Genomic DNA, 23,510 nt, shown 5'->3' on the forward strand with positions numbered 1-23,510 from the left:
GTATCTATAGATTGGAAAAACAATTCTTTAAAAGCAAAGACAACTCTCCAGCTCAAAGTAAATGCAAATGTCTCTTTATAAACTTTATTAATCAATTTATATTTACAAATACATACATATTCTAACAATTTGTCATATGAAACATTGATATTTACAAAATAGTTCTTGGAAAAAAAATATTCTGTACAGAACAACCTGATAAGTTAGTAAATTACATAACTGTGCTGAAGCTTTCTTAAGGACACAAAATACAATTACTCAAGTTATGAACCTAAACTTCTTTTTGTTTAACTAGTAGTTGGTTTAACCAACATTTTAACACAGGGCTTTGAAAGGATCACATTTTTCATGTCAACATAAAATAGGGGGAAAAAAAAGATTACATCATAGTATGTCAAACAGTAAATTGAAATTGTGTGAACATGTAAACAACTAAAGTTACCTTTCATCAAGTGCTTCACCATCACTTCCTTCAACACTTTGAACAACACATTTCAAACCTAAAGTTGAACTGGAGTCAGTAAACCAGTTCACCATGGCATTCAAGCTGCAGCATGAGAACTCTTCACACAGCCGAGCTGCCGTCGTGGCCCAGGATGTGGCTGATGTTGTGGGCTGGACGGTTCGGCTGCTTGCTGGAATCAGCAGATGATGTGTTGGAGAGAGACAGCAGAGGAGACATTGGCATGGCTGAGCCGTCGGTGGGCATGCCGGTGGCGATTTCAGGGAACAGAGAGGTGAGGCTGAAGTTGGAGATGTGAGGGGTAATTCCAGATGAGTTGGCAATGGGCATAGGAGGCATATCTGGAAGCAAGGGGAAACCTCTCTCCACCCCGAACCCCACGGGGCGGGGTGGAGAGAGGATGGAGCCAAAACGGTTGTTGAGTGGAGGAGCGCTGCCCTTGTCAGCACTTGGACTTGTAAACATTTGGTTGGGAAAATACTGGAGAGTGACGTCACTGGGAAGGCTGGGGTGAGCAGCTGGAGAATAAGAAGGATAAAAGGATGGTAAAGTGTTCTGCGGCTCCACTGGAAGAAGGGATGGTGTCCGGGAGGTGTTAGACTGGCTGACTGGTGGGATGAATGTAGAGTTTGCATTAATGGGAGGTGGAGGATTCATTCCCCCTTCAGAAATAAACGGGAAACCAAAGTTCTGTGTTATGTGTTGGTCAGCGCCCAGGTTGTTGTCACTAGGAACTTGTGCACCGTCCGCCATAAACCGTACAATGGTGCTGCGTCGTGCCTCTCCTCCAGATTGTGGTCGACCGAGCAGCAGGTGGCCTTCAGGTTCAAAGGGGTTGGTTGGTCTTAGAGTTCCTGATCGAGGCCGGTCGCCAGGTCTCAGTTTGGTAGGCTGATTATCTCTGGGAATATGACGAGAGTGTTGACTAACAGCGGTGGGTGGTCTGGATGGAGCAGAAGAGCGGCTTTGCTCTGCGCTGCTATGTGGAGTTGGAGGGTGGGGGAGACCTGCTCGCACACCTGGGCCTGCATGCATATTAGTACTGACCTGAGAAATGTGACCCTTGTTGCCCTCTGCAAGTCGCATAGCTGGAGTCTTCTGAGATTGGGGAACGCTAGGGCTGGAGGCCTTGGCCTGAATGTCTCCTGAAGAGCTTCCAGGCACACAGCTGTACTCCATGCTGACAGGGGGACAGCACTGCACTGCTCTCTGGTGATTGCTCTGCTCAGGAAGGTGGGGGGAAAGGAGGCTCTGCATGAAACTCTGCTGACAGCCTTCCTGTTCCCGAGGCATTGCCGGACCAACTTGTACTCCCTGCTGACCTGGATGAGCTCCACTGTAGCCACCACGATTTCTGCCATCTGGTGTGGGACCAACACTCATCCTGAACCCTCCCTGCTGCTGCCCCTGAGGGCCCCTCTGGGAAGGAGGCACTGCCTTGGCAGACATGTCACTCCCACGAGACACCTGAGCCTCAAAACCACTGAGCTGATGTGCTCCTCCTCCACCACCCATAGCCTTGAAGGGTAGACACTCGGAGACACGCTGAACTTCAGTAGACCCTGGATGGTCAGAGGGAAGGCGATTCTGTGGGTTGTGTGCAATGCCAGCCTTCCCTCGTGATGTGTCCAGGTAACCACGTAGGTCTGCTTGCTCCTGAGTGCCACCACGACCAGGTTGAAGGTGGAGGGCCATACGTTGGTGCTGTTCACCACTAGAAGAACTTTTACCAATGAGTGCCTCTGCAGAGTAGTTGGACACGCGGTGACGTTCCTGGCGAGATGAAGCGCAGGCCAGCTCAGATGGACGGGACACTGGGTTGCTGGAGGGAGAGATGAGCTGCTGCTCCAGGCTCCTGGAGCTCATCATCCTCTGCATAGCATTATGGTCTTGACCAGGCTGAGTATGAAAGAACAAACAAAATCATTTTGTTTCATATTAGCAACACAAGACTAGTTACAACAAAAAAAGGCAATAATTTTATGTACAAGGTTATAGAAGTCAAAAAACATGTAACAGGTTTGCCCCTGAATAAATAAGAAGATTCAGATCTACTAGCAGAATTGAGTCGGTTTTATAGCTCTGCTAATTTAGTCTCATGTGTTGTGTGTCAGGTGTGTTGCAGCGGGGAAACTCCAAACACTTGTAGGACTACGGTCCTCGAGGACCAGAGTTCCTCACCCCCATTACAAAGATGGAAATTTTATAGAAAAATCCCATCTTCTGCCAGTATGTGTCACTGACCTTGAGATGGTCCTGCTGAGCCAAGTGGCTGCTGTGGTGGCCTCTGGAGCCTGCCGTTTGAGCTTCACAGCTCTTGTCCTGATGCCTAAAGTGCTGCTGCTGTTGGATCTGCTGCTGCAGATGCTGCTGGTGTCTGGAGTGGGAGCTCTGCTGCTGCTGCTGTAGCTGCTGCTGCTGCTGTTGGTGTTGTTGATGCTGTGCCTGGGGGGGTTGTGGATGTGCCTGTTGGTGCTGTTGGGGATGAGACTGTTGGTGTGCTGGTTGTTGGTGCTGCTGTGATTGTTGGTGTGACTGTTGTGGGTGCTGTTGGGACTGCTGCTGTGTTCGCTGCTGATGCTGAGTCTGTTGTTGGTGAGAGTGCTGCTGAATGCCAGATTTTTCCAGGTGAATCTGCTTCTGTTGCAGGCCAGCAGGTGAGCCAGCTTGACTTCCTCTAACCAGTCCTCGCTTCTTTTGAACATGCTGCTGCTCTTGCTGCTGCTGCAGTGCCCTCTGGTGTAGTGAGTGGCGCTGTGCAGGGTCCGACTGTGTTAGGTGATGTTGCAAATGATACAGATGGTGTCTCTGTTGCTCTTGCTGCTGCTGTTTCATGTAAAGGTTCCCTACCAGATGCTGGCTTGGCTGGCTTACAGCATGTTGTGGGTGGCCTTGGGGCACATGAAGGGCCCCTACCTGGTTCTGCTCAGGAGCCTGAGCAGGACACTGGCCCTCTGTTGGGCGAACTGCTGTACTCATGAAAGAGTTTGTAGAAAACAGAGGGCCTGCACTTTCAGAATTAATTCTTGTCATTACAGCTGAGGACGTGGAAGGCAACTGTCCCACCATGATTTGATTGCGATCTGGTGCTTTTACCTCCATGTGGCTAACAGCGTTAGCTGGTGGGGGGCAAGGCTTTGGTCGTTTACCTGTGTTTAACATGACTTCTTCTTGGGCCTGTCGCTTAGAAATGATCTTTACTTGTCTCTCACCCACACCCACTCCAGGCTGAGCCCTCATTAAAGTAGTCTTTAAGGGGGTATACTCATTTGTCTGAGCAGCAACAGAGCACGGTGAGAGGGCATTGTTTGATGCCTGGGATATATGAGCTGAGGTTCCTGCAGGAGAGGGAACTGACCCTTGTTGGCCAGCAAGATTAGGGGAGCCAGGATAGGGCTGTTGACTGGAGCTGGGCCTAATCAGATTGTTTACACTTAGGCTAGCCACTGTCCCACTCTGGGAGGAGCTTTGAGACTGGGCATGGGCAAGAGGCTGAGACTGAGAGTATACAATATTTTGTGGATGTCTAGTTCCATTTGTCACACTGACAGACCCTTCCCCTGCTTGTCCTCGGACTGACAACTCAATAGCAGCTTTAACTGTTCCTGGATCCATGGGCTTATTCACTTTAGCCTGCTGCGCAGCTAAGCCCCTCTCTTTACTGGAGGATGCTGGTGAGGTTTTAGGAGAGTCCCATGTGGCTGAAGGGGGGTTAGTTGAGGAAGTGTTCTCCCCAGAGCAGCCTCCACTCTTCTTTCCAGGGCTGTCCTGCTCTAGCATGGCCAAGGCCAGCATCTCTGCCTGCTCAGATGTGAACGTAAACGCTCCAAAGGAACCAGATGAGGCACTGATACCGTGTCCCTGTGGAAGCAATGATGCCACAGAGAATCCTCTGCCACCTCCACCTCCAGCAGACAAGGGGGAATCAGTCTGCCTGTTAGAAGTCATGCTGGGCTCCATAGCATGGTCATCTAGGTTAGTATACACCTGCTGAGACAAAGCAAAATCTTTTCTCAAGGGTTCGTTGGAAGTCACTCCCACCAAGCCCTCCTTCTCTGATATTGTGGAACGTTTTTCCTCCGGAGCCTCTCTGTTCGTCCTAGTGGCCTGGGAGGATTTGACTTCAGCAGGATGACACAAGGAAGGGTTAGGAACTGTCACCTCAGTCTGCTGGGCTGGAGCTTTTGGAGCAGAGGCTCTTTTCCTGAGCTCTGAACTTGTTGTAGCGACAGTAACAGAGGTGTGGGCGACAGAACACACCAGTGCAGGTGATGACAACACTACACTTGTGGCAACAGAAGATGAAGTGAGGGGCTGAGACTCGGATTTATTACAAGGCAATAGATCCTTGGTTTTAGATCCATGGGAAACACAAGCAGGGTCTGTGTGGCGAGACTGATTTGAAGAGACTGGTACATTTGTTGTGATGCTGCTGGTGGATACTTGAGTTAAATAAGTGCTAGAATCTGTTCCAGAGTTTTTCTGAGCCTCAGTGGCAGATGAAGAAGGGGCCAAAGCAGTGTTTTGTTTAGAAACAGCAGTAGTACAAGCTGACTTGCTTTGTGTTGCAGTAGTTGCTGTAGTAGGTGTTGGATGTTTGACCTCTGGGCCAGAGAGTTTGGTTGCAGATGAGTTGTTGCCAGACACCGCTGCTGTTTTACTATCAGTTGCCACAGCTGTGCTAAATGGTGGCTTGACTGATGTTGCATTAACAGTTGTAACTGTGGATGTGATGCTGCTAGTGTTGCTATGACAGAATACTGAATCATTCTGAGATGTGGAAATGGAGATTTTATGTTGTTGTTGAGATTGACTAAATCCAGTTGCACTACTGGATGAGCAGCATACAATCATTTTCTGTGTGTTCTGTGCGGAAGCAACACTGCTCATCGCTTCCCTGCTATCTGAAGTAGCGGCAACTGTGGTACGACCGTCTGCAACTTTGATAGTTGAGGACTGTAAAACTTGGGTAACTTTAACCTGAACTGTCCGGGTATCTTGTCCTGCAGCCTCTGATAGTGCAGAAGCAGTAGTTTGTGCCAGATTGAGCTCTTTTTTCTTGGCAGATTTAGTCCTTTTAGCGGCTGTTCTCTTTGCATTTAAAGCTGTGTGAAGCCTCTTCCCTGAAGGCTTAGAAGCATTAACCACAGGAGCTGATGTGACTGGGTTCACACATGGCACCTGTACTTGCTGGGAAGGTAGTGTGGGTGTTGAAACAGTAGGCTGCTGCTGCTTCTGTTGCAGTGCTGTTAATGGAGCAGGTGGAGGCTGACAACTGTTTTGGCTAGAAATGGTAAGAGGGAGGCCCTGAGAGATACTCTGGTTGAGACTGCTAAGAGCTCCTAAACTATTGAGAGCCACATTAGTAGTTGGTTCTTCAGTGGTGGTGGGCTGGACTAGCTGGAGGGTACTCTGGCCACCTTGGGAACTGGCTTTGTCAGAGGTCTTCAGAGGTTGCAGGGCGAACACCTGGCCATTCACAGTGATGGTTTGTGGAGTTGAAGGAACTGGTGGAGAAGAAGATGTTTGGGAACCATGTGGAGAATTGTTCACTTGGGGCTGAACAGGACGCGGCAGAATGTGGACAAGCTGCTTTCCCCCGACGCTCTGTAAGGGAGTGGCAGGCACTGAACTACTGGTTGTGGGTGTTTGAGTGGACACCACAGGTACTGCAGCGGGAACGATGCCAACTTGAGGATTCTGAGGAGCAGATGCAGCTTGATTAGGTGCTTGGATGATTACAATATGCTGGCATGGTGTCTGATTAGCCATGTCATCTCTCACTACTGACTGGGTAGGGCAAGCACTGGGCTGCTGTAGGATTACAACACTTGGATTGTTTGGTTTTTGACACGCTGTTACACTTGAAGCTGTTGCTCCAGCTGGGTTAACTTGCAGCACCTGCATAGTCTGAAGAAGGGGAAGCACAGTGGCTTGTGGCTGGGGCACCAGAGTTGGCTGAGGAAGGGACTGAGGCTGAGGGATAAGGGCGGTGGGAGGGTGGGAAACTAATGATGCTGGCTGAAGTACAGCAGGCTGAGGCTGTGATGCAACAACAGGGTGGGCCACCACAGCTGGCTGCTGTACTATGGCTGATTGGGGAAGAACAGCACACTGAGGTTGGGGGGCTAGGGCAGGTTGAGGCTGAGGCTGCACCTGGTTTAGAATTGCAGGCTGTGGCTGGGGTGGATTTTGTGGCTGCGCTTGAATATGTCCAGTAATAGGCGCCTGCTGTACAGGCACGTGTGGCTGCATCTGTATTTGAATGGGGTGAACAGATGGTTTGCTGCCCACTGGACAAACAGTCACCTGTTGGATAGTTTGAGTGGTGTTGTTAACCTCTTGTGAGGGTAGACTCTGGCAGACTGGTTGCACTGTGTTTCCTGCCATCTGCAATGTTGTCCAGGTTGTCTGTGTGCTACCTGCAGCCCCAGCCCTAAGAAGGGTTTGGCTGCTAGGGATAGCAGTGTAATTTACAGTCCTGATGGCAGAGTCCTGTGTTATCCAAGAGCAAATCTCTGAAGTTATTGCTCTGGTTACAGTTTGAGTAAATGTGGGGTGCATGGACACAGGTAGAACCTGACCATTAGTGGGAACCTGTGAGACTGAAGTTGTTGCTACAGTGAAGGTCTGTGGGGCAGCAGGGTGTGTTTGCTGGGACAAGGTTGTAGTAGCAGCAGGAATCTGGAGGGTGATGTAAGACACAGCAGGTGGCAGAGTGGGGGCAGTAGCCGGTGTCTCAACCACGCACTGCTCTATCATTGTCAAGCCGGGAGAAGAATGAGTAGTGGTGACAGCTGATCCAGGGAGAAGTGCAGGAGTGGATGAAGATGTGTTGACTTGCAGAAGGGCACCATTAACTCTTAATCCCGGCTCAGCTGATGGTTGAAGAATTAATGTTTCAGAGGGCTGCTTCCCTGGGTTACTCTGCTTTCCTGCAGGGCACATCCCGTTGCCACTGGAATAGACAACAATCCCCTTTTGGAGCTGGTGAGTGGGGGTCACTTTTGCCACTTTGGCACAGCGTTGCTTGCCTGTCCAGTGGACAGTAGGATCCTCAAGAAGGTTGATATCATGAGCTTTGAGGAGGGCGATATAGTGAGAACTCTCCTTTCTCAATTCCTCCAATTGACTCCGCAGCCGACGTATCTCCTGCGCTATAAATGGACCAAAAAGACATTGTCAATTAAATTCATGTCAAGTAAGGACTCACAGCCATACTTCAATATACTGGTTGTGACTGCATTTTTTATGGATGCTAGTTATTTGTTTCACTAGTAAATACAGTTTTTCCATTTTAGGATTTTATTTATCAAGAAATCAAGTCTAATTCTAACTTTGTCTTAAAATTAGGAAAATACAATCTCTGATGAACAACAGCATATTGTATTGACTGTCTTATAAATTTACAAAAAAGAAAAAGAAAAAAAAAAAGCCAAAATGCAGAGAATATGAAAGAATATTAAAATCATTTGAATAGGTTTCTTGAGAGGTCCATGTGAACAGTTTAACTTGATTGTAGTTAAAACTAAATTGTTATTGTGCATGTGGGGTACTCTATACATTTTTTAAAAATAAAAAAACAAAAAGCAATACACAACAGTGTTTTAAAAACTGGACAAGGTCAATATAGATACTGTATGCAGCAATATCCCAGTATCACTCAGCTTCACAATTTAGCATATCCAAGTAAAGTATTTAAAACAATAATAAGCCTTGATCTAGGTTTCTTCTAGCAAAGAAAAATGTTTTTAAAAAAAAATACTCCAAAAATCCAATAATAATCAGGACACTTGTGCGCATATAACATTAGACATAGAGAACACTTACAATAAGAACTTGTGATTATAAAGGCCACTGAAATACAAGCAATACATACAAAATAGAAATATCCACCAACATACCTTTGACACAATAAAAACCTAGGTAATATTCCTAATGTTAAGTCTAAGGTTTCCAGTATAACCTACTAAGACAAAACTGTACAATGTTAATTCCCTCTTCTCTGTGAAACACTGTGTAATGAGTGTTTGTGATAAGTGTTATACAATTAAACTATTTACTTACTATCTTACCTTGAACTTTATCTCCACCTTCTAGAAGCATTGTGTCATTTTGTTTCTGTAGTTCAGTAATATAGCGAAAAGCTTGATCCAGTATCATGTTCTTGCTCTGTAATTAAAATAATAATTTGAAATAAAATCTTCAGGCAGTGTACAAACAATGCCTGATGCCAAAAATAGAAAACAACGACTTGTCTACGTGCCTTGTTTCTTACCTGTTTAAGTGCAGGGGAACATGGCAGAAGATTACCAATCCGGTTAATCCCTGCATTAATTTTCTCTTTTCTATGTCTCTCAACTACACAAAAAAAGGGACTATTTTAACATTCAATTGTATTTAAATTAAACTTTCCACAACAAACCTAACTAACCAAACACACTTTTGAAAGGAAGAATTGGTCAATATATTTTACCTGCATTGTGAGATTCTTTATTTTTCTTCTTTCTGAAAGAAAAACAAAAGATCAACTTAACATTTTATGAGAACTAATTATAAATGTTGGTTTCCTTGATGATAACTACGTTTGAACATATATATATATATTTATATCGAAATTAATGCTCACTTTGGTTTACGACCAGGTGCCTGAGTCTCAGTCATCTCTGGCATCCTATTTAACCAGTTACAGGTAAGATGAGGTGCCAGTAAACGTATTCAACAACTGGACCTTAAATCCTTTCCGTAACCATCCTGCAAACAAAACGTACAGCATTTGGACATTATGAGTGTCATGTAATTAGACAGTGAATAGCAGTTTAAAAAAAACAAACAAAAGCAAAAACACACAACAATGAACAATGATTTAATAAGCCAGTCGAAATATTGTTTACTAAAACAACATATATCGATGGGGGAAAAGACTGTCAGGAGCTTTTATCACTGGTACAACTGGATGCTAACATGCTAAGATAAAAACCTAGCTTTACATCAAACCTGAACTCATTAAACGTCATATTTCAGTGTAATTACAGTCCGTTTGAAGAACTACAGAAGCAATTGCTCGGCCTAATTTATCGTTTCGGTGTCAACAGCAAGCAATGTTTCAATAAATTCTCGGTGACTTCAGAAACTAGCAACCTGAGTAGGTAATTATCTATACAGTTAGCTTGCTGTTAGCAAGTTAGCGCAAAACCAGTTTAGCTTAGCATTACTTACATAATTATTAAGCAAATTAACGACCGTTTAATTCGTTTCTGTTCTTGCTAAACGTTGCTAATGGGATGAAATTTCCACCAACCAATAGTCGCGGCATTTTGAAGACTGTTGGTTCCACCAAAAACTTAGGCATTGGAGGCTAAGTGCTAGCCAGCAAAGCGTTCAACTCATCTCTCAAAACAATCTAGATACACCTAAATCTGTGTAGAGGGGCGGGTCGCGAGGTTGGCGACAGCCAATCATATTCCGGGTCGGAGAGATTTTAGCCAATCACAGCACGTACAGCATCTTCGTACGAATTCATGGGGACCGTGCCAGCAAATATGCAGTAAACGTTTCATAGAAATGTTACAGTAATCTGTACATATTGCAAACAACCTATCATATAAATATGATTGAATAAGACCACGGGACCTTTACTGCAAATAGTAATTCCTTTATTAAGACGTTAAAAAGTCTTACAATATAGAGCTCCAGAAAAGATAAAATTCTTCAAAGAAATGAAAACATGCTTATACTACAATGGAGAGGACACAACTCTCCTTGCATGCAGAGGGGTCAGAGCTTCCTCTGGGTAATACAATGTTAAAGAGAAATCCAACAAAAACTCCCAAGCTATCAGCTGAGCTTCTATACCAAATAAAGATGTAACAACAGAAGCTGGCTGAGACAAGAAGTTTAATGATATTTTTTTTCTAGATTGCTACATGTGGTGTCAAAGGTAGGTGAGGCATTATGTCTCAAAACACATAGGAAGTGTTTTGAGACATACATGCACCCACACCTTCAGCCAATTACTTGAAAATAATGCCCAAATCACTCCATTCAGCCAATCTATTGTTATTGATACATTCCACACAAAATCAATGTGGGGTATACTTTTCATAAGCAATTCAATGTTAAACATTTTGTCTGGTTCCCTTATTTGAGGCCATTTTCACTTTACGTAGTAGACCCAGGAGAATCTCTAAACCATTTGCCATCTCAATGTGAAAAATCAAAACAGTTGAGGGGAATTAAATAAACTCGCTGGAAAATAACATTTGTTAGAAGGTATGGAAAGAAGAGTGGTGACAGTGTCTTCTCACCATCACTGCAACTTTCAGCCTTCCTTATGCCCATACTGGGGGAACATTTCTGTTCTTTCCCTCTTGGACAAACAAAACAACTGGTCTGACTCACTTGTCATGTGAATTTCAGATTTCAAATAGCCAGAGAGCAGAGTTGTGTCTGTTATATTTAACAACTCCTCATGGTACTCCAAACTGACTCGGTCTGGACTCTGAGTCTGTCAGTGATGGTCTTTGAATCACTTAGTAGTCCTTCAAACCAACTGTTTCCTTTTGCACAACAAAAAAGATATGTCCCCTTAAGGTTTTATAACCGCATAAAAACAACTCAATCACAAACTATGATTTAAAATCACCACATTCTCCCCCCTCCACCATGTCAAAAACTGTCTGAAGTTGGCATTCTATCATCAGGAGCAATTTTGGATATTGAGGTTTCTTTCGTTTTCAAATATCTGAATTATGAAAGGGGAGCAATTAAAATGCAAAAATCACATTTGCAAAATAAATGCAGAAAGTTTTATACTTGAAATTTGTTTTCTCTTTTTAGCGTCCTTTGAAGAAACTGTTGAATCTGTCAACCATGGGGTATTTGTCACAGTTCTGTTTCTGTGCTGGTGGGCACATACATGCTCTTTCCCAACGCTGTGCCCCTACTCGGTCTTCTGAAGTTCTCCGCTGGGTGGCGCACATGGACTGCGCAGGCTTTTCTGCAACACATGGGCATCTGCAGGCTCTATCCTTTTGTAGTAATTCTTTTTTGTCTCAATGATCTCAAAGCCAAACTTTTGGTAAAAGTCAATGGCTGACTCATTGCTGATCTGCACGTGACTGGAAAAAGAAAGCATAACAGTAGATAGCTGTTAGCACATTTGTGACAATGGAAAATACACTAATAACAAAGCAACTTATTTACAGGAATAAATCTATTTAGATAAGTGAAAGGTGAATTACAGTATTAAAAACAGTTAAAAAAACAAAACAAAACACTTCACCTATACTTTAAAAAGGAAAGCAGGTAATGTTACAAACATCAGATTCTCTACAAGTTCTGAATAAGAAAAAAAAAACTTACAGGTAAATGTTGTCAAAAGTGCCATCCTTCTCACAGATGTTCAGCACATGATTGAGCATCTTTGTACCTGAAAAGATAAATAAAAGATTTGGTTTAAAAAAAAAAACAAAAAAAACCCCCACAGTGGATGCCACAGGTTTGTTTAAAGAACATCTCACCAATTCCAAGTCTACGATAGGGAGCTAGACAACCAAGTGTCATGATGTACAGTCTCTTCTGGTTTTGAGAGTGGTCCACTCTGCAGCACACTGCCCCAACTGCAATGTCATTGAAGTATGCTGCAAAAAGGTGGTAAAATAAAAATAAATTCTTAAACAACTCAAACAGATACGGAATATTTTATACATATTTAAACACATAATCTATCAAAGTTACATTATCTGGGTACAAGTTACATGAGTTATTTCTTACCTAGCTTTGCAAGCTCTCCAACCTCCAGTACATCTTTGTAAAACTTGTCGTTGTAGCTGACAGGGAAGATGACTTGGTTAAGGCGTTTTAGTTGCTTAATGTTGTGGGGCGTAACATCCCCCAGCTCGATCCGGCTACTGGAACAAGATCAAAACGGTCAAATAGCTGGCAACTGATGAACAATTATAGACAAGGTTATTTTACTTTTATGCTTTTCAAAAATCAACTGTGTGTTGGTGACAACTACAGGATAACAAAATTGTTTTTTTAAATCTAAATAATTTGTCTAACGACAATAGTTTTTAAATTGTTGCATAAAATGTAGCAATGTCAGGTAGTGTTTCCGGAAACTATAGGCCAGGCAATTAGTCCCAAAGACTGAATACTTGATAAAAAAAATCCAGCATGAAAAATTCAACATTTTATAAATTTAGATCTATTAACAGTATAAAATTAAAAGAAAGTAACAGCTCAAACACTACCTTATATTAGAAACATCGAGTGTGCCACTAAAATCACGAAGATATTTATCAAAATAGTGGAATAGATACCAATTTAAAAAAAACAAGTTTAATGTACCACATCGGGATTTGTATGTCTGCATTACATGTGGCCCAAAAATAACGGTAAATGTTGCTTTATTAATGGGTTCACGGTGGTAATTATAGGACAGCTAAGGATCCAGAAACAGCTGATGGTCACGTGTGTTGTTCACCAGGATGTACAGTAAAGTCTATGCCATCACATCTGCATGACAACAAAGCTTAGTGTTAAACTCACAAATGTCAATTTTTATATTTGTCCACAAATGTTTAAATCAAAACGTGATGGACAGTTACATGTAAGCCAAAGAGAGGAGCATGGCTGCTAGTGGAATACTTTTGACATATCAAGTTACACACTGTGATGGCTGGCACAAACCCTTCTGAGTTTAGGCAACTCTATACTGGCAAGTTTTTAAACTACTATACAAACCTCTTGACATCTCACGTAATATAGTTTACTGACTGGGCTGCAGTCGCCTGGCAAGAGTTCACGAGAAACACAGAAATAAAACATTCAGGAATGCCTTCTTAGCTTAGCTAAACTGGGTTTACTGACTCAGCTTCTAACTAGCACCTAGCTGGTTAGCTTAGCTTATTAGCTATCGCAGAGATACGACAAGCCGCTTAGTGTAACTAGCACATCCGTAAAAGAGCTGTTTCAGTCGCAGTGTTGTGTGTATTTTTGTATTAAACCTAAACTAAAAGTAGCTTAGACCAGTAGCTAACCTCGTCGTCTTTCCCCCGCCTCCCTGATAGAAAAAACAGGCATGAAAAACTTTACTCGTGCTAAGCCGTATATTTCTAACCTAAAAGCTTACACTCACCCTTTCATCTTAAACAGATATTATTCCTTATTTTCGATAAGGCTTAACTTTGCCGTTGTTTCAGGTATAATGTATAAAATTTGACAGAGTTGGGGTCGGGGATGGTTCCCGTTTTACCCTCCACATGTAGCTAGTTGCGATGGTTTTAGTTAGCTTAGCCGTCACACTTCCACCACGACTGTGTAGAGACTGTCAACCCTGACCCCCGCATGCGCACAACTGCTGCGGTGCAGTTTTTTTTTCACCTGGATTTAGTCTCTCAGGCTGTATTCGCTCATAATATTTATTTTATTTGAAGAAAAAACAAGACATGAGGTTTGAGCTTTATCTTAAAGGAGCTTTTGAATAATATTTATTATTATTATTATTATCATTATTATTATTATTATTATTATTACAAGAGCAGATTGTAATATATATATAAAAGTACACACACACACACACACACACACACACACACACACACACACACACACACACACACATATATATATATATATAATTTTATTGGGGAATATGTACAAAGACAAAACAATTTTACCTTACCCATAACCATACCAGTAATTCTAAGTACTTAATTAAAAACGGTTTTTTTTCTGTACTAAATATGTATGTGAACAACCATTACAATTTTTTTTTTTTTATTTGTGGTTTATATTACAAAAAAAAAAAAGAAAAAAAAAATCAAAATATCCTCCTTTTAGAAGATGGATATAAAATTTAGGGCCCCTTAAAATGCTCCTTGGGCGGCTGAACACAGCAACCTGCGAAAACGGCTCCATTTTGGCTCGACTGTTGCTGCAAAGATATTTAACAGTATGAGAGATTAGCTACCAGCAACATTACTTATCTCAGACTTTCAGTCTGACTTATCTCATATGATTTATTTCAATAAAGGAAATTTATTGCAAAAAATAATTAGTGGAAGTAGTTTGAGATCACTTAAAGTACTACCCGCATACAAATACTTATCTAAGGTACTATCACCACGACTCATCAAAATCTTTGCTGTTGTCCAGCAGCGGATCCAAAATGGCGGCACACGCAAGGGCCCTGCAGTGAAAAACGAAGAACGGCGAGTGAAAGAAGTCAGCTGACCTCAGCTTGCAGTCACGCATCGCAGTACCTAGTGTTTCTCTCGAGGCAAGACAGCGGACGGACACTTCAAGACCACACGGTAAACGCTAAATTTTTTATTATCAGGACGTCGCGCACTTTCAATATACGTAGTCGCGGATTTCGCCGTGTGTTGAAAACGAAACCATGTATTTATGGTGTGGTGAAATGGTAGAGGCATCTGTTTTTTGAGTGAGGCCGATAGACGAGTCTTGTTCATATTTCATGACACTGAATAACCTACAAGGCTTGCTAAATGTGTTGTTATTAATTGAGGATCAAGTTGAAATCCCTGACCTGCCTACTCACGATTGAACGAATCACTTTCAGACTCTGCCTGGTTGTGTCAATAAGCTTAGCTAGTAAATAATGCTGGAAAAAAAAAGCCTGTCAAACAGCAGCAACATCAGGATCAAAGCATACACACAATTCCTTGCTTATCATATAAAAATCAGCCTTTCATATCATCGTCATATTTTTAAATCTGTACCATTGACAAATAGAAAACGAAACTTGCACTAAACTGGCTTCACTAAACATCATCATGTCAGGGTGTACTTTCTCACATATATGTAACATTTCTGAGCCTATTTTAGCCTGACATGTATTCAATGTACTACTATTTACTTAGACATATCTATAAATATAAAGTCCTGATATTTTACAAACAATACTAATCTGTCTGTTCCGCTAGTTGTTATTTTTATGAGACAGTGTGAAACATTAGGAAATAATTTATCTACAGTCAATACAGTCATTGACCAACACACTTTAAGGTGATGTTAGCCACATGAACATAAACAGTCTTTATTCTGATAAGGACTCATTTTCTGTGCAGAACGGAGGTCAGGTGGAATAACTTCTCCAGTTTCCACACACTGTCATAATTTGTACTTCCCAGTTTTGCACCATGCCCGTTTCCCACTTCCTGAAAGACACTGAGTAAAGCGAGTCAGTCATGTGCCAAGATCATATGACCAAGAGTCTATTCAAGTCTGTTAAAATCTCCTTCATTTGAGGTTATAAGAAAATGTCAAATAATTAAAATTTCACATTTGCAATCTGGCTTGAAGAGTGTAATGTACTAAATCATAATGCTGTTGTAATAGGAGACTTATTCCAAGGTTTATATGTAAGACAGTATAATGTAAATCTGTTGAGATTTTGTAGAATTGTTAATCAGGCAGGTGAAGATTAACAAAATGGAAAACAGTCTTTTTTTTTTTTTTTTTTTAACACTGTTGGCACTTTACCATGTTATGAGGCTTTTTCTTCTACTCATGTACATCTTAATGCTAGAAATGACATGGCATATGTATGTGCTCAGTTTGTCTTTGAACGAAACACACATATAACATCAACTGAAATGTGGTAATTTTCTGTTTCTCTTTTAAGTAAAGACCAAAAAGTCAAGTAAAATCTTCATAGGATCCTTGCAGTTTTCCCACTGAGCTTTAGGTGGAGCTGCTTTATTGATGCACAGATGGAGTAAGCAGTCGAACATAAACTGGAAGATCTGTGCATCAGTGGGAAGGGCAATAAAAGGACACGGAAAAATGAAAAACTGAAGGGTGGAAAAGATACAGGGTTAGGATATAGGCATATTTCTAAGTTACTGATGTGTTGCTTTTAAAGCACACTGTGTGCAAATCATCTGCAGTCAGCTCTATGGGGGATGGGTTTATGTCACGGCTGATGACAGCTTGAGCTTGTGCTTCTGCGGTATGCACACAATTTGGGAACTACAGGATTTAGCTAAGATGTTATGTGTATGTCTTAGAAAAGACACAGAAGCAATAATATAAGCATCTTATATGGAAGGAGAGCATGCAGCGTTCATATGCATATCCACTTATACAGCAGCATGCTGCTGAGTAGGAATCCCCTCTAATGTTAGCGTGACACGTCACATTGACTGTAGTAGTCGACCTGGGATATACAGAGGAGGAGAGGGAGATGAGGAAGGTGACCTATTGCTATGATTTTCCTGAAGTTTCTAAGATTACTACAGAGATTGATTATACCAAGAGGCCAGGACAGTATCACAGAAACATCTTTTTTTTATACCTCAAATAGACATAAAATCACTGCATTTCAATGCATACTGTATTTTTGAGCTGACTAAGTTCACATGGTGGTTTATTGAATTGTTTTTTTCTTTATCCTATTTCCCATACAGGTAATATTAACAATAATAAAATATCTTTTGCTCCTACTTGCTTTGGATATGCCAGTATGTCAGTTAACAATAAAAACTAAAATAGTGCATTTTATTTAGAGTATTTTAGTTTCTCATGGGTCTGCTTTTCATTTCCTTTCAGGTAGACTACTAACCTTTAAAGATGGACATGTCCAAGCTGCCCAAAATCAGAGACGAGGAGCGAGAGAGCCAGTTTGGATATGTACACGGCGTCTCTGGACCAGGTCGGCCACTGCATGCACATGCAAACACTAATTTCTAAAACTGTTAATCCTCATTGTATTTCTAACACATGTTCCTCGTGAATAAGAACAGGCTGTGGAATTGCTTTTAAGGGTGATGTGAAGATCTACATTCAGCAGTCATGTTGAATATGTCGATGCAGTTCCCACTAAACATCCTTTGTGGTTAAACATAGCCAGAATTATCAGTGTCCTTTTTTTCTGAAAGGAATCCTAAAATTTTCCTTTCATTTAGGAACCAGCACATTTGATATAAGTGAACACTTTTAACATGTCAGACATATATATTTTTTTAGTTGTATTGTTATTTTTTCACTGATTGGGCTGTGTGGCCAAGCCTCATAATAGCAACAGTGGCCAGAGAACCTCAATCTCTTCGGCTGACTGTCTTGTAAATTTGTCTTTGACAATACCTGGGAAATAATTCCTCTTATCTTAACAGGCATTAGTTCTCTCACCAATGTTAGAATCAGCACAATGCACCATCATGTCCATTTAAACAGGACAAATGACTAATATATGATATTTTAGACTTAAAACATGACATACAGAACACAATATTTTATGATAAAAAAAAAAAAACTAAAAAGGATTAATTCATCCTATGTTGTTAAACTATATGACAAATCAAACATTGTACGCTCAGGAAACAAGACAGCTTCACATCTGTTTAATTTTGGGATTTAGTTTTCATGCTTCTGATGTCAAAAAGCAAAAATCCATATTGAACCGTATTGATATGAATGCATTTAGTTTCATAATAATATCTCGTCTGTGTTTTCAGTGGTGACAGCCACGGCTATGGCTGGAGCAGCCATGTACGAGCTGGTTCGTGTCGGCCACAGTGAGCTGGTGGGAGAGATTATCAGGCTGGAGGGAGACATGGCCACCATCCAGGTCTACGAGGAGACATGTATCCTTACTGTCACCATACGCCCATCGATTTCATGACTGCTTTTAACCCCTTTTATCTTCAGTCAAACTTTTCCTAAAAGGCCCGTTCAGAGTATCTAAAGTAACCATAAGGAGTAAATGTTGATTTTTATTGGCTCTTTGATGCATCAGTTGATTAACAAGCTCATTTATAGCTGGTGAAGTGTATAATGACAGAAGAGATGCATGCTATCTTGTATTACTCCTGTCTGCTCTTGTTGCTTGTGGACAGGACATAAAAACATCTATAGATTCAAGAAAGGCGTTAATCTCAAGATAAGGATGCTGGTTTGTTGTCAGCTTATTGGAAATGATTGAAAACCCTCATCTCCTTTCAAAATTCATACTAGAGATAGTCCATCATTCAAGCTTCACACAGTTTCCTGAGTGTAAAATCAGCTGGTGTGTCTGTGGGAGACCCTGTGCTGCGGACGGGGAAGCCTCTATCTGTCGAGTTAGGTCCAGGAATCATGGGGTCCATCTTTGATGGTATCCAGCGACCCTTAAAGGATATCAATGACCTCACAAAGAGCATCTACATCCCAAGAGGAGTGAATATTGGAGCTCTCAACCGAGACCTCAAGTGGGAGTTTTCTCCCAGCAAGAGCCTGCGGGTATGGATCTGCACAGGCTTCAGGCCGCCATCTTGAAATGATTTGGTGCCATACTTTTTTATCTATTCCCTTTTTCTAACTCTTAGGTTGGCAGCCACATCACAGGAGGAGACATCTATGGGATGGTGTACGAGAACTCCCTCATTAGGCACAAAATCATGCTGCCCCCCAAGAACAGAGGCACCGTGACCTACGTGGCTCCACCTGGAAACTACGACATCACCGTGAGTTAGAGTTAATGCCAGCTGCTGCTTAATTTCAAAAGCAGCTGTTGCACTGCAAAAACTCAGCCTTAAGAAACAAACAAAAAAAAAAAAAAAGGTAAATGTTGCTTGAAATCAGATAAATTACCTGCCAACAGAACAACAAAATTTGTCTTGTCAAGACTTCCCAAAACAAGTAAAAATACTCTTAAAACAAGAGGCATAAACACTAAGAATTATCTCATCTTTAAAGAAATAAGCATATGTGTACTCAAAATAAGATTTTTAATCTTACTTAGATTTCAGTTTTTGCAGTGTGCTTCATGTGTGTCTTGTTTTTTTCAGGATGTAGTGATGGAGCTGGAATTTGAGGGCATTAAGGAGAAGTTTACAATGGTCCAGGTGTGGCCTGTCAGGCAGGTGCGACCTGTCACAGAGAAGCTTCCTGCCAATCACCCGCTGCTGACTGGACAGAGAGTGCTGGACGCACTTTTCCCGTAAGTTTACACTTTTCATCTTAACATTGTGGAATTGATCTCAAACTTGAAGCCTTTTCTTTATTCCTGACTGTATTTTCTGTGTCAAGATGTGTGCAGGGAGGAACCACCGCCATCCCAGGAGCCTTTGGTTGCGGAAAGACCGTCATCTCTCAGTCCCTGTCCAAGTACTCCAACAGTGATGTCATCATCTATGTAGGCTGCGGGGAGCGTGGTAATGAGATGTCAGAAGTACTGCGAGACTTCCCCGAGGTGGGTAGTCACGGCATTCCGTCTCTCTTAATGTGGATGCGGTAAAATTGGTACCCAGGTTGACTCACAACACTGTCTGGTCATCAGCTGACCATGGAGGTGGATGGAAAGACAGAAAGCATCATGAAGAGAACGGCGCTGGTGGCCAACACCTCCAACATGCCTGTAGCTGCCAGAGAGGCTTCCATCTACACAGGTGAGCATTGAAACGTACTCTTGCATTACACACTAAAATAACATATTTCACATGGATCGTATCTTTGTGTTTTCCTGATTTCACCATTCTGTTTGTTGTGGCAGGAATCACGCTGTCCGAATACTTCCGGGATATGGGCTACAATGTAAGCATGATGGCGGACTCCACCTCCCGTTGGGCCGAGGCTCTCAGGGAGATTTCTGGCCGACTGGCTGAGATGCCTGCTGGTAAGTTTGTGTTCCCTTGGACATTTTAATGAAAAGCAAAAAGTTCTTCAAGTCTTTGCTCTGTGTTTATTTATTAGTTAACGAAAAAAGGTCTTTCCAAGGTAGAATTGGATAAGTTACACTGACAGACTTCACACTGGATTACATCAAATAAGTTGACCCGCAACAAGCGTTAAAAATATAAACATTTGAGAAGTTTTTCTTGAATTTAAGTTAATATTTTAAGTTTTAAAAAAGAAAGATTGGCAGTAAAGCTATGAAAGGCACCATTGCTGAAATTGTGGTATTCCAGATGGACAAGTAAAATTTAATTAAGGACACATTTAGTTCACAAAAATAATTAAATCTGTTGAAAAACAAATTCAGTCCACACTGCCCATCTTCTCCTCCCTCACTATTAATAATTATTATACATTTTAAATGCTTTTTTGTATCCTCAAAGATGCTTTGAACAAAAAAATGTAACATATTTTTTTTTTAAAAAAATCACCAAAGTCAACAATATTAAAAATTCTTAAGATACCTATTCTTTTTTGCTTAATTACAATTACAATCATTTTAGATTGTTAAACATTATTTTCTGGTCTGACACCAGAGAGTGTCCTAATCCCACTAAAGAAGTTTATCTTGTGTTGTTCTTATGGAGGTTTCACTCTAGCTCTTTCTTTCAGCTGTCCTTTGCCTCCCTGATCTTTATTTTGAGTATTGTATTGTTCACACTTCTTCCTTGTTGTTAGCTTTAAAGGCCCTCAAAAACCTTATTCTATAACTTCTAACTTTCTTAAATAAGAAAATATAAATGTATGCTTGTCATAAAGTCTCTGTTGTGGTTTTGGTTTCTCTGATTGCTCTGTGAGGCTTTCTGCTTTTAAGTCGTACTTTTCCACACAGCTCTCCTTTGTATTTTGGTCTGGTGTTTGTAAAAAAAAAAAGAAAAAAAAAAGAAAAAGAAATGCAGACTGGCTTTGGGTTTCTCTCAGCAGTATTTTCTGTGTGTGTCCACAGACAGCGGTTATCCTGCCTACCTGGGCGCCCGACTCGCCTCATTCTACGAGCGTGCCGGAAGAGTGAAGTGTCTCGGCAACCCTGAGAGGGAGGGCAGTGTCAGTATCGTTGGAGCGTGAGTTGAAGCTTGGTATCACCAGAGGGAGACATTGCACATCTTTTATGGACCAGAAACGGCGTCTAACAGAAACTGTTTCGTCTTTCCTCAGCGTATCACCTCCAGGTGGTGACTTCTCTGATCCTGTCACTTCAGCCACGCTTGGTATTGTCCAGGTGAACCATGATGGTTTCATCCCTCTATGACTGTGGCTAATGTCCTGTTGCTTTATGGTTTTATTGCTGTGTCTTCTCTCAGGTGTTCTGGGGTCTGGATAAGAAGCTTGCTCAGAGGAAGCACTTCCCCTCCGTCAACTGGCTCATCAGCTATAGCAAATACACTCGAGCTCTGGATGAATATTATGACAAGCACTTCCCTGAGTTTGTGCCTCTGCGCACCAAGGCAAAGGAGATCCTGCAGGAGGAAGAGGACCTGGCTGAGATTGTGCAGCTTGTTGGGAAGGTAACTCTATCGGAGTTAGAAGCTAGTCTGCCATAAATATAACTTCATTTGTTCCATAAAACCGTTGTAATTGGTGTGAATGTATGTATTATTTTCACACTGAAAGGCTTCACTGGCAGAAACTGATAAAATCACTCTAGAAGTGGCCAAACTGATTAAAGACGACTTCCTGCAGCAGAACGGTTACACTCCTTATGACAGGTAAAACTATAGTCTTTGTGGCATTTACTCTACAGCTTTCACAAATCGATTTCAGAGTGATAATCTTGGAGGAAACGTTGTGTTTCCTGGTTAATGTGACTTTTCCTGTCCATCCTCTCAGGTTCTGCCCCTTCTACAAGACCGTGGGCATTCTGTCCAACATGATAGCTTTCTATGACATGGCACGGCACGCGGTGGAGACCACAGCTCAGAGCGACAACAAGATCACCTGGGCCATAATCAGGGAGAACATGGGCGAAATCCTCTACAAGATCAGCTCGATGAAATTCAAGGTGTGTGTCGGTGTATGTGAAAGGATCCAGTATGAAACAGCAGGAGCTTCTGTTTTACACTTTTCTGAAGTTCTGTTTATTGAGGCACATCAGTGTGAAAATACTCAGGTATCTTGAAACTGTATTTTTGTGTGCAGGATCCAGTGAAGGAGGGTGAGGCCAAGATAAAGGCCGAGTACGCACAGCTGTTGGAGGACATGCAAAATGCCTTCCGTACGTTGGAGGAGTAGGCTTCCACTCTCGCAGCCTTTCCACTTTCCATCTCTTGACCTCTCCACTGCAGAATCACATTCCACCTCCACGTATTCCCACACCCAGTGTGTTCCCCTGTGCTCCTTTGTGTGTGACTGTGTGAGCGTGTGCATGTGTGCAACTTCATGTGGAGGGAAAAGAGAAAGATGTACTGTATTCATTATTACTTGTTGCCTCACGTAGGCATCCTCTGGATCCTCTGCATGGTCACTGATCGTGTGTGTGTCTCTGTGTGTGTGAGAGGTGTGTGTGAAAGACAGATCTCATCTTATTTTCTCCTTTCTGTTTACATGATTTCTGTGTAGTTGTTTTGCTCTTCCTGAAGAGGACTGTTTGGTTGATGTATTGTAATTCATAGACCATCTGTACAGAAGAGTATTGAATATAAATTTAATGAGATCAACCTATTTATTGCCGGCGTTTTGATGTTGAGGCTTTCGTTTTGTTTTTCATGCTGTGCGGTGTTGTGTACTTTGCCGTGTGAATGTGTAAGAGTCAAACTCTTAATGCTCTGCTGTCCAATTGTTTCATCATGTTACTCCCAAAGAATTAAAACATGGGAAGGAAAAAAAAAGTGTGTGTTTATCCCTCATTGTTTCTGATGATGCTGTTCGTGCTGTTAAACTGGTCTCTCTGCATGTCACAGGCACACTGGAAAATTCAGTCCTTTTGGGAGTATATAAATACTTGTGACGACTTAAACTATTGTCTTTAAAACAACAGGGGATTATAACTGAGATTGGGTCAAGGTTTATTTTCCTTTTTCTTTATATTTACTACATTTCATATAGAAAAGGGGGTTTGAAAGGGTTTGATCAATGCCCCCAAATGATTTTTTTTTTTTTAAAGTTGCCAGATACTTTTCAGATGCAACAACAGATTGGAATGAGTTCGTCATTAAGAAGGATGTAAACACATGAAGGGATAGGTCATTTTAGACTCTTTAAATAGTTTCACGAAAGGCAGTGGGCGTCATCAATGAGGTGACAACTCCGTCAGGGTATGTGCCCCTGCTGGATGAGACGCACCTGCAACAATAAGGCGACTGAGGACATTTAAGTCTGCATCAGAGCTCCAAAGCAGCGCGGGGAGAACCTTGTGGATTTTTCTGGT

At 41.9% G+C, this 23,510-nt stretch overlaps 3 protein-coding genes across 4 annotated transcripts; 1 reads left to right on the forward strand and 2 right to left on the reverse strand.

Annotated features, from left to right (window-relative positions):
* Window positions 1-327: 327 nt before the first annotated feature.
* On the reverse strand, window positions 328-9,136 carry usf3 (upstream transcription factor family member 3; the record flags this gene model as incomplete). Its single annotated transcript, XM_079260022.1, has 6 exons — window positions 328-2,362; window positions 2,708-7,620; window positions 8,539-8,635; window positions 8,742-8,824; window positions 8,940-8,971; window positions 9,093-9,136. 6 exons carry the CDS (start codon window positions 9,134-9,136, stop codon window positions 566-568), a joined length of 6,966 nt encoding a protein of 2,321 aa, XP_079116148.1. The 3' UTR covers window positions 328-565.
* Window positions 9,137-10,103: 967 nt separating this feature from the next.
* naa50 (N-alpha-acetyltransferase 50, NatE catalytic subunit) lies at window positions 10,104-13,778 on the reverse strand. Of its 2 annotated transcripts, none has more exons than XM_079260041.1 (5): window positions 13,608-13,778; window positions 12,239-12,372; window positions 11,986-12,105; window positions 11,828-11,894; window positions 10,104-11,583 (listed from the first exon to the last, which is right to left on the reverse strand). In XM_079260041.1, the coding sequence occupies exons 1-5, from the start codon at window positions 13,613-13,615 to the stop codon at window positions 11,406-11,408; spliced, it is 507 nt and encodes a 168-aa protein (XP_079116167.1). In that variant the 5' UTR covers window positions 13,616-13,778; the 3' UTR covers window positions 10,104-11,405. The 2 variants fall into 2 exon arrangements, with proteins under 2 accessions (XP_079116167.1, XP_079116166.1); XM_079260040.1 differs by having other exon boundaries at window positions 12,239-12,375.
* A 921-nt stretch (window positions 13,779-14,699) lies between these two features.
* atp6v1ab (ATPase H+ transporting V1 subunit Ab) lies at window positions 14,700-22,934 on the forward strand. Its single transcript, XM_079260193.1, has 15 exons — window positions 14,700-14,784; window positions 17,045-17,147; window positions 17,950-18,078; window positions 18,498-18,712; window positions 18,799-18,936; window positions 19,261-19,412; window positions 19,502-19,664; window positions 19,752-19,860; window positions 19,965-20,087; window positions 21,093-21,207; window positions 21,302-21,365; window positions 21,448-21,651; window positions 21,758-21,852; window positions 21,974-22,145; window positions 22,283-22,934. The coding sequence occupies exons 2-15, from the start codon at window positions 17,066-17,068 to the stop codon at window positions 22,373-22,375; spliced, it is 1,854 nt and encodes a 617-aa protein (XP_079116319.1). The 5' UTR covers window positions 14,700-14,784; window positions 17,045-17,065; the 3' UTR covers window positions 22,376-22,934.
* The last annotated feature ends 576 nt before the right edge of the window (window positions 22,935-23,510 follow it).

Source organism: Telmatherina bonti, assembly GCF_933228915.1.
Source record: "Telmatherina bonti genome assembly, chromosome: 20".
Lineage (NCBI taxonomy): Eukaryota > Metazoa > Chordata > Actinopteri > Atheriniformes > Telmatherinidae > Telmatherina > Telmatherina bonti.

Coding starts and splice junctions, on each gene's coding strand:
- atp6v1ab (XM_079260193.1), top strand. CDS start 17,066: ATGGACATGTCCAAGCTGCCCAAAATCAGAGACGAGGAGCGAGAGAGC. Junction 21,366..21,447: donor CCACGCTTGGTATTGTCCAG/GTGAACCATGAT, acceptor GTCTTCTCTCAG/GTGTTCTGGGGTCTGGATAA. Junction 21,853..21,973: donor GGTTACACTCCTTATGACAG/GTAAAACTATAG, acceptor CCATCCTCTCAG/GTTCTGCCCCTTCTACAAGA.
- naa50 (XM_079260040.1), bottom strand. Junction 11,895..11,985: donor CTATCGTAGACTTGGAATTG/GTGAGATGTTCT, acceptor TTATCTTTTCAG/GTACAAAGATGCTCAATCAT. Junction 11,584..11,827: donor ACTTTTGACAACATTTACCT/GTAAGTTTTTTT, acceptor TTCTTTTTCCAG/TCACGTGCAGATCAGCAATG.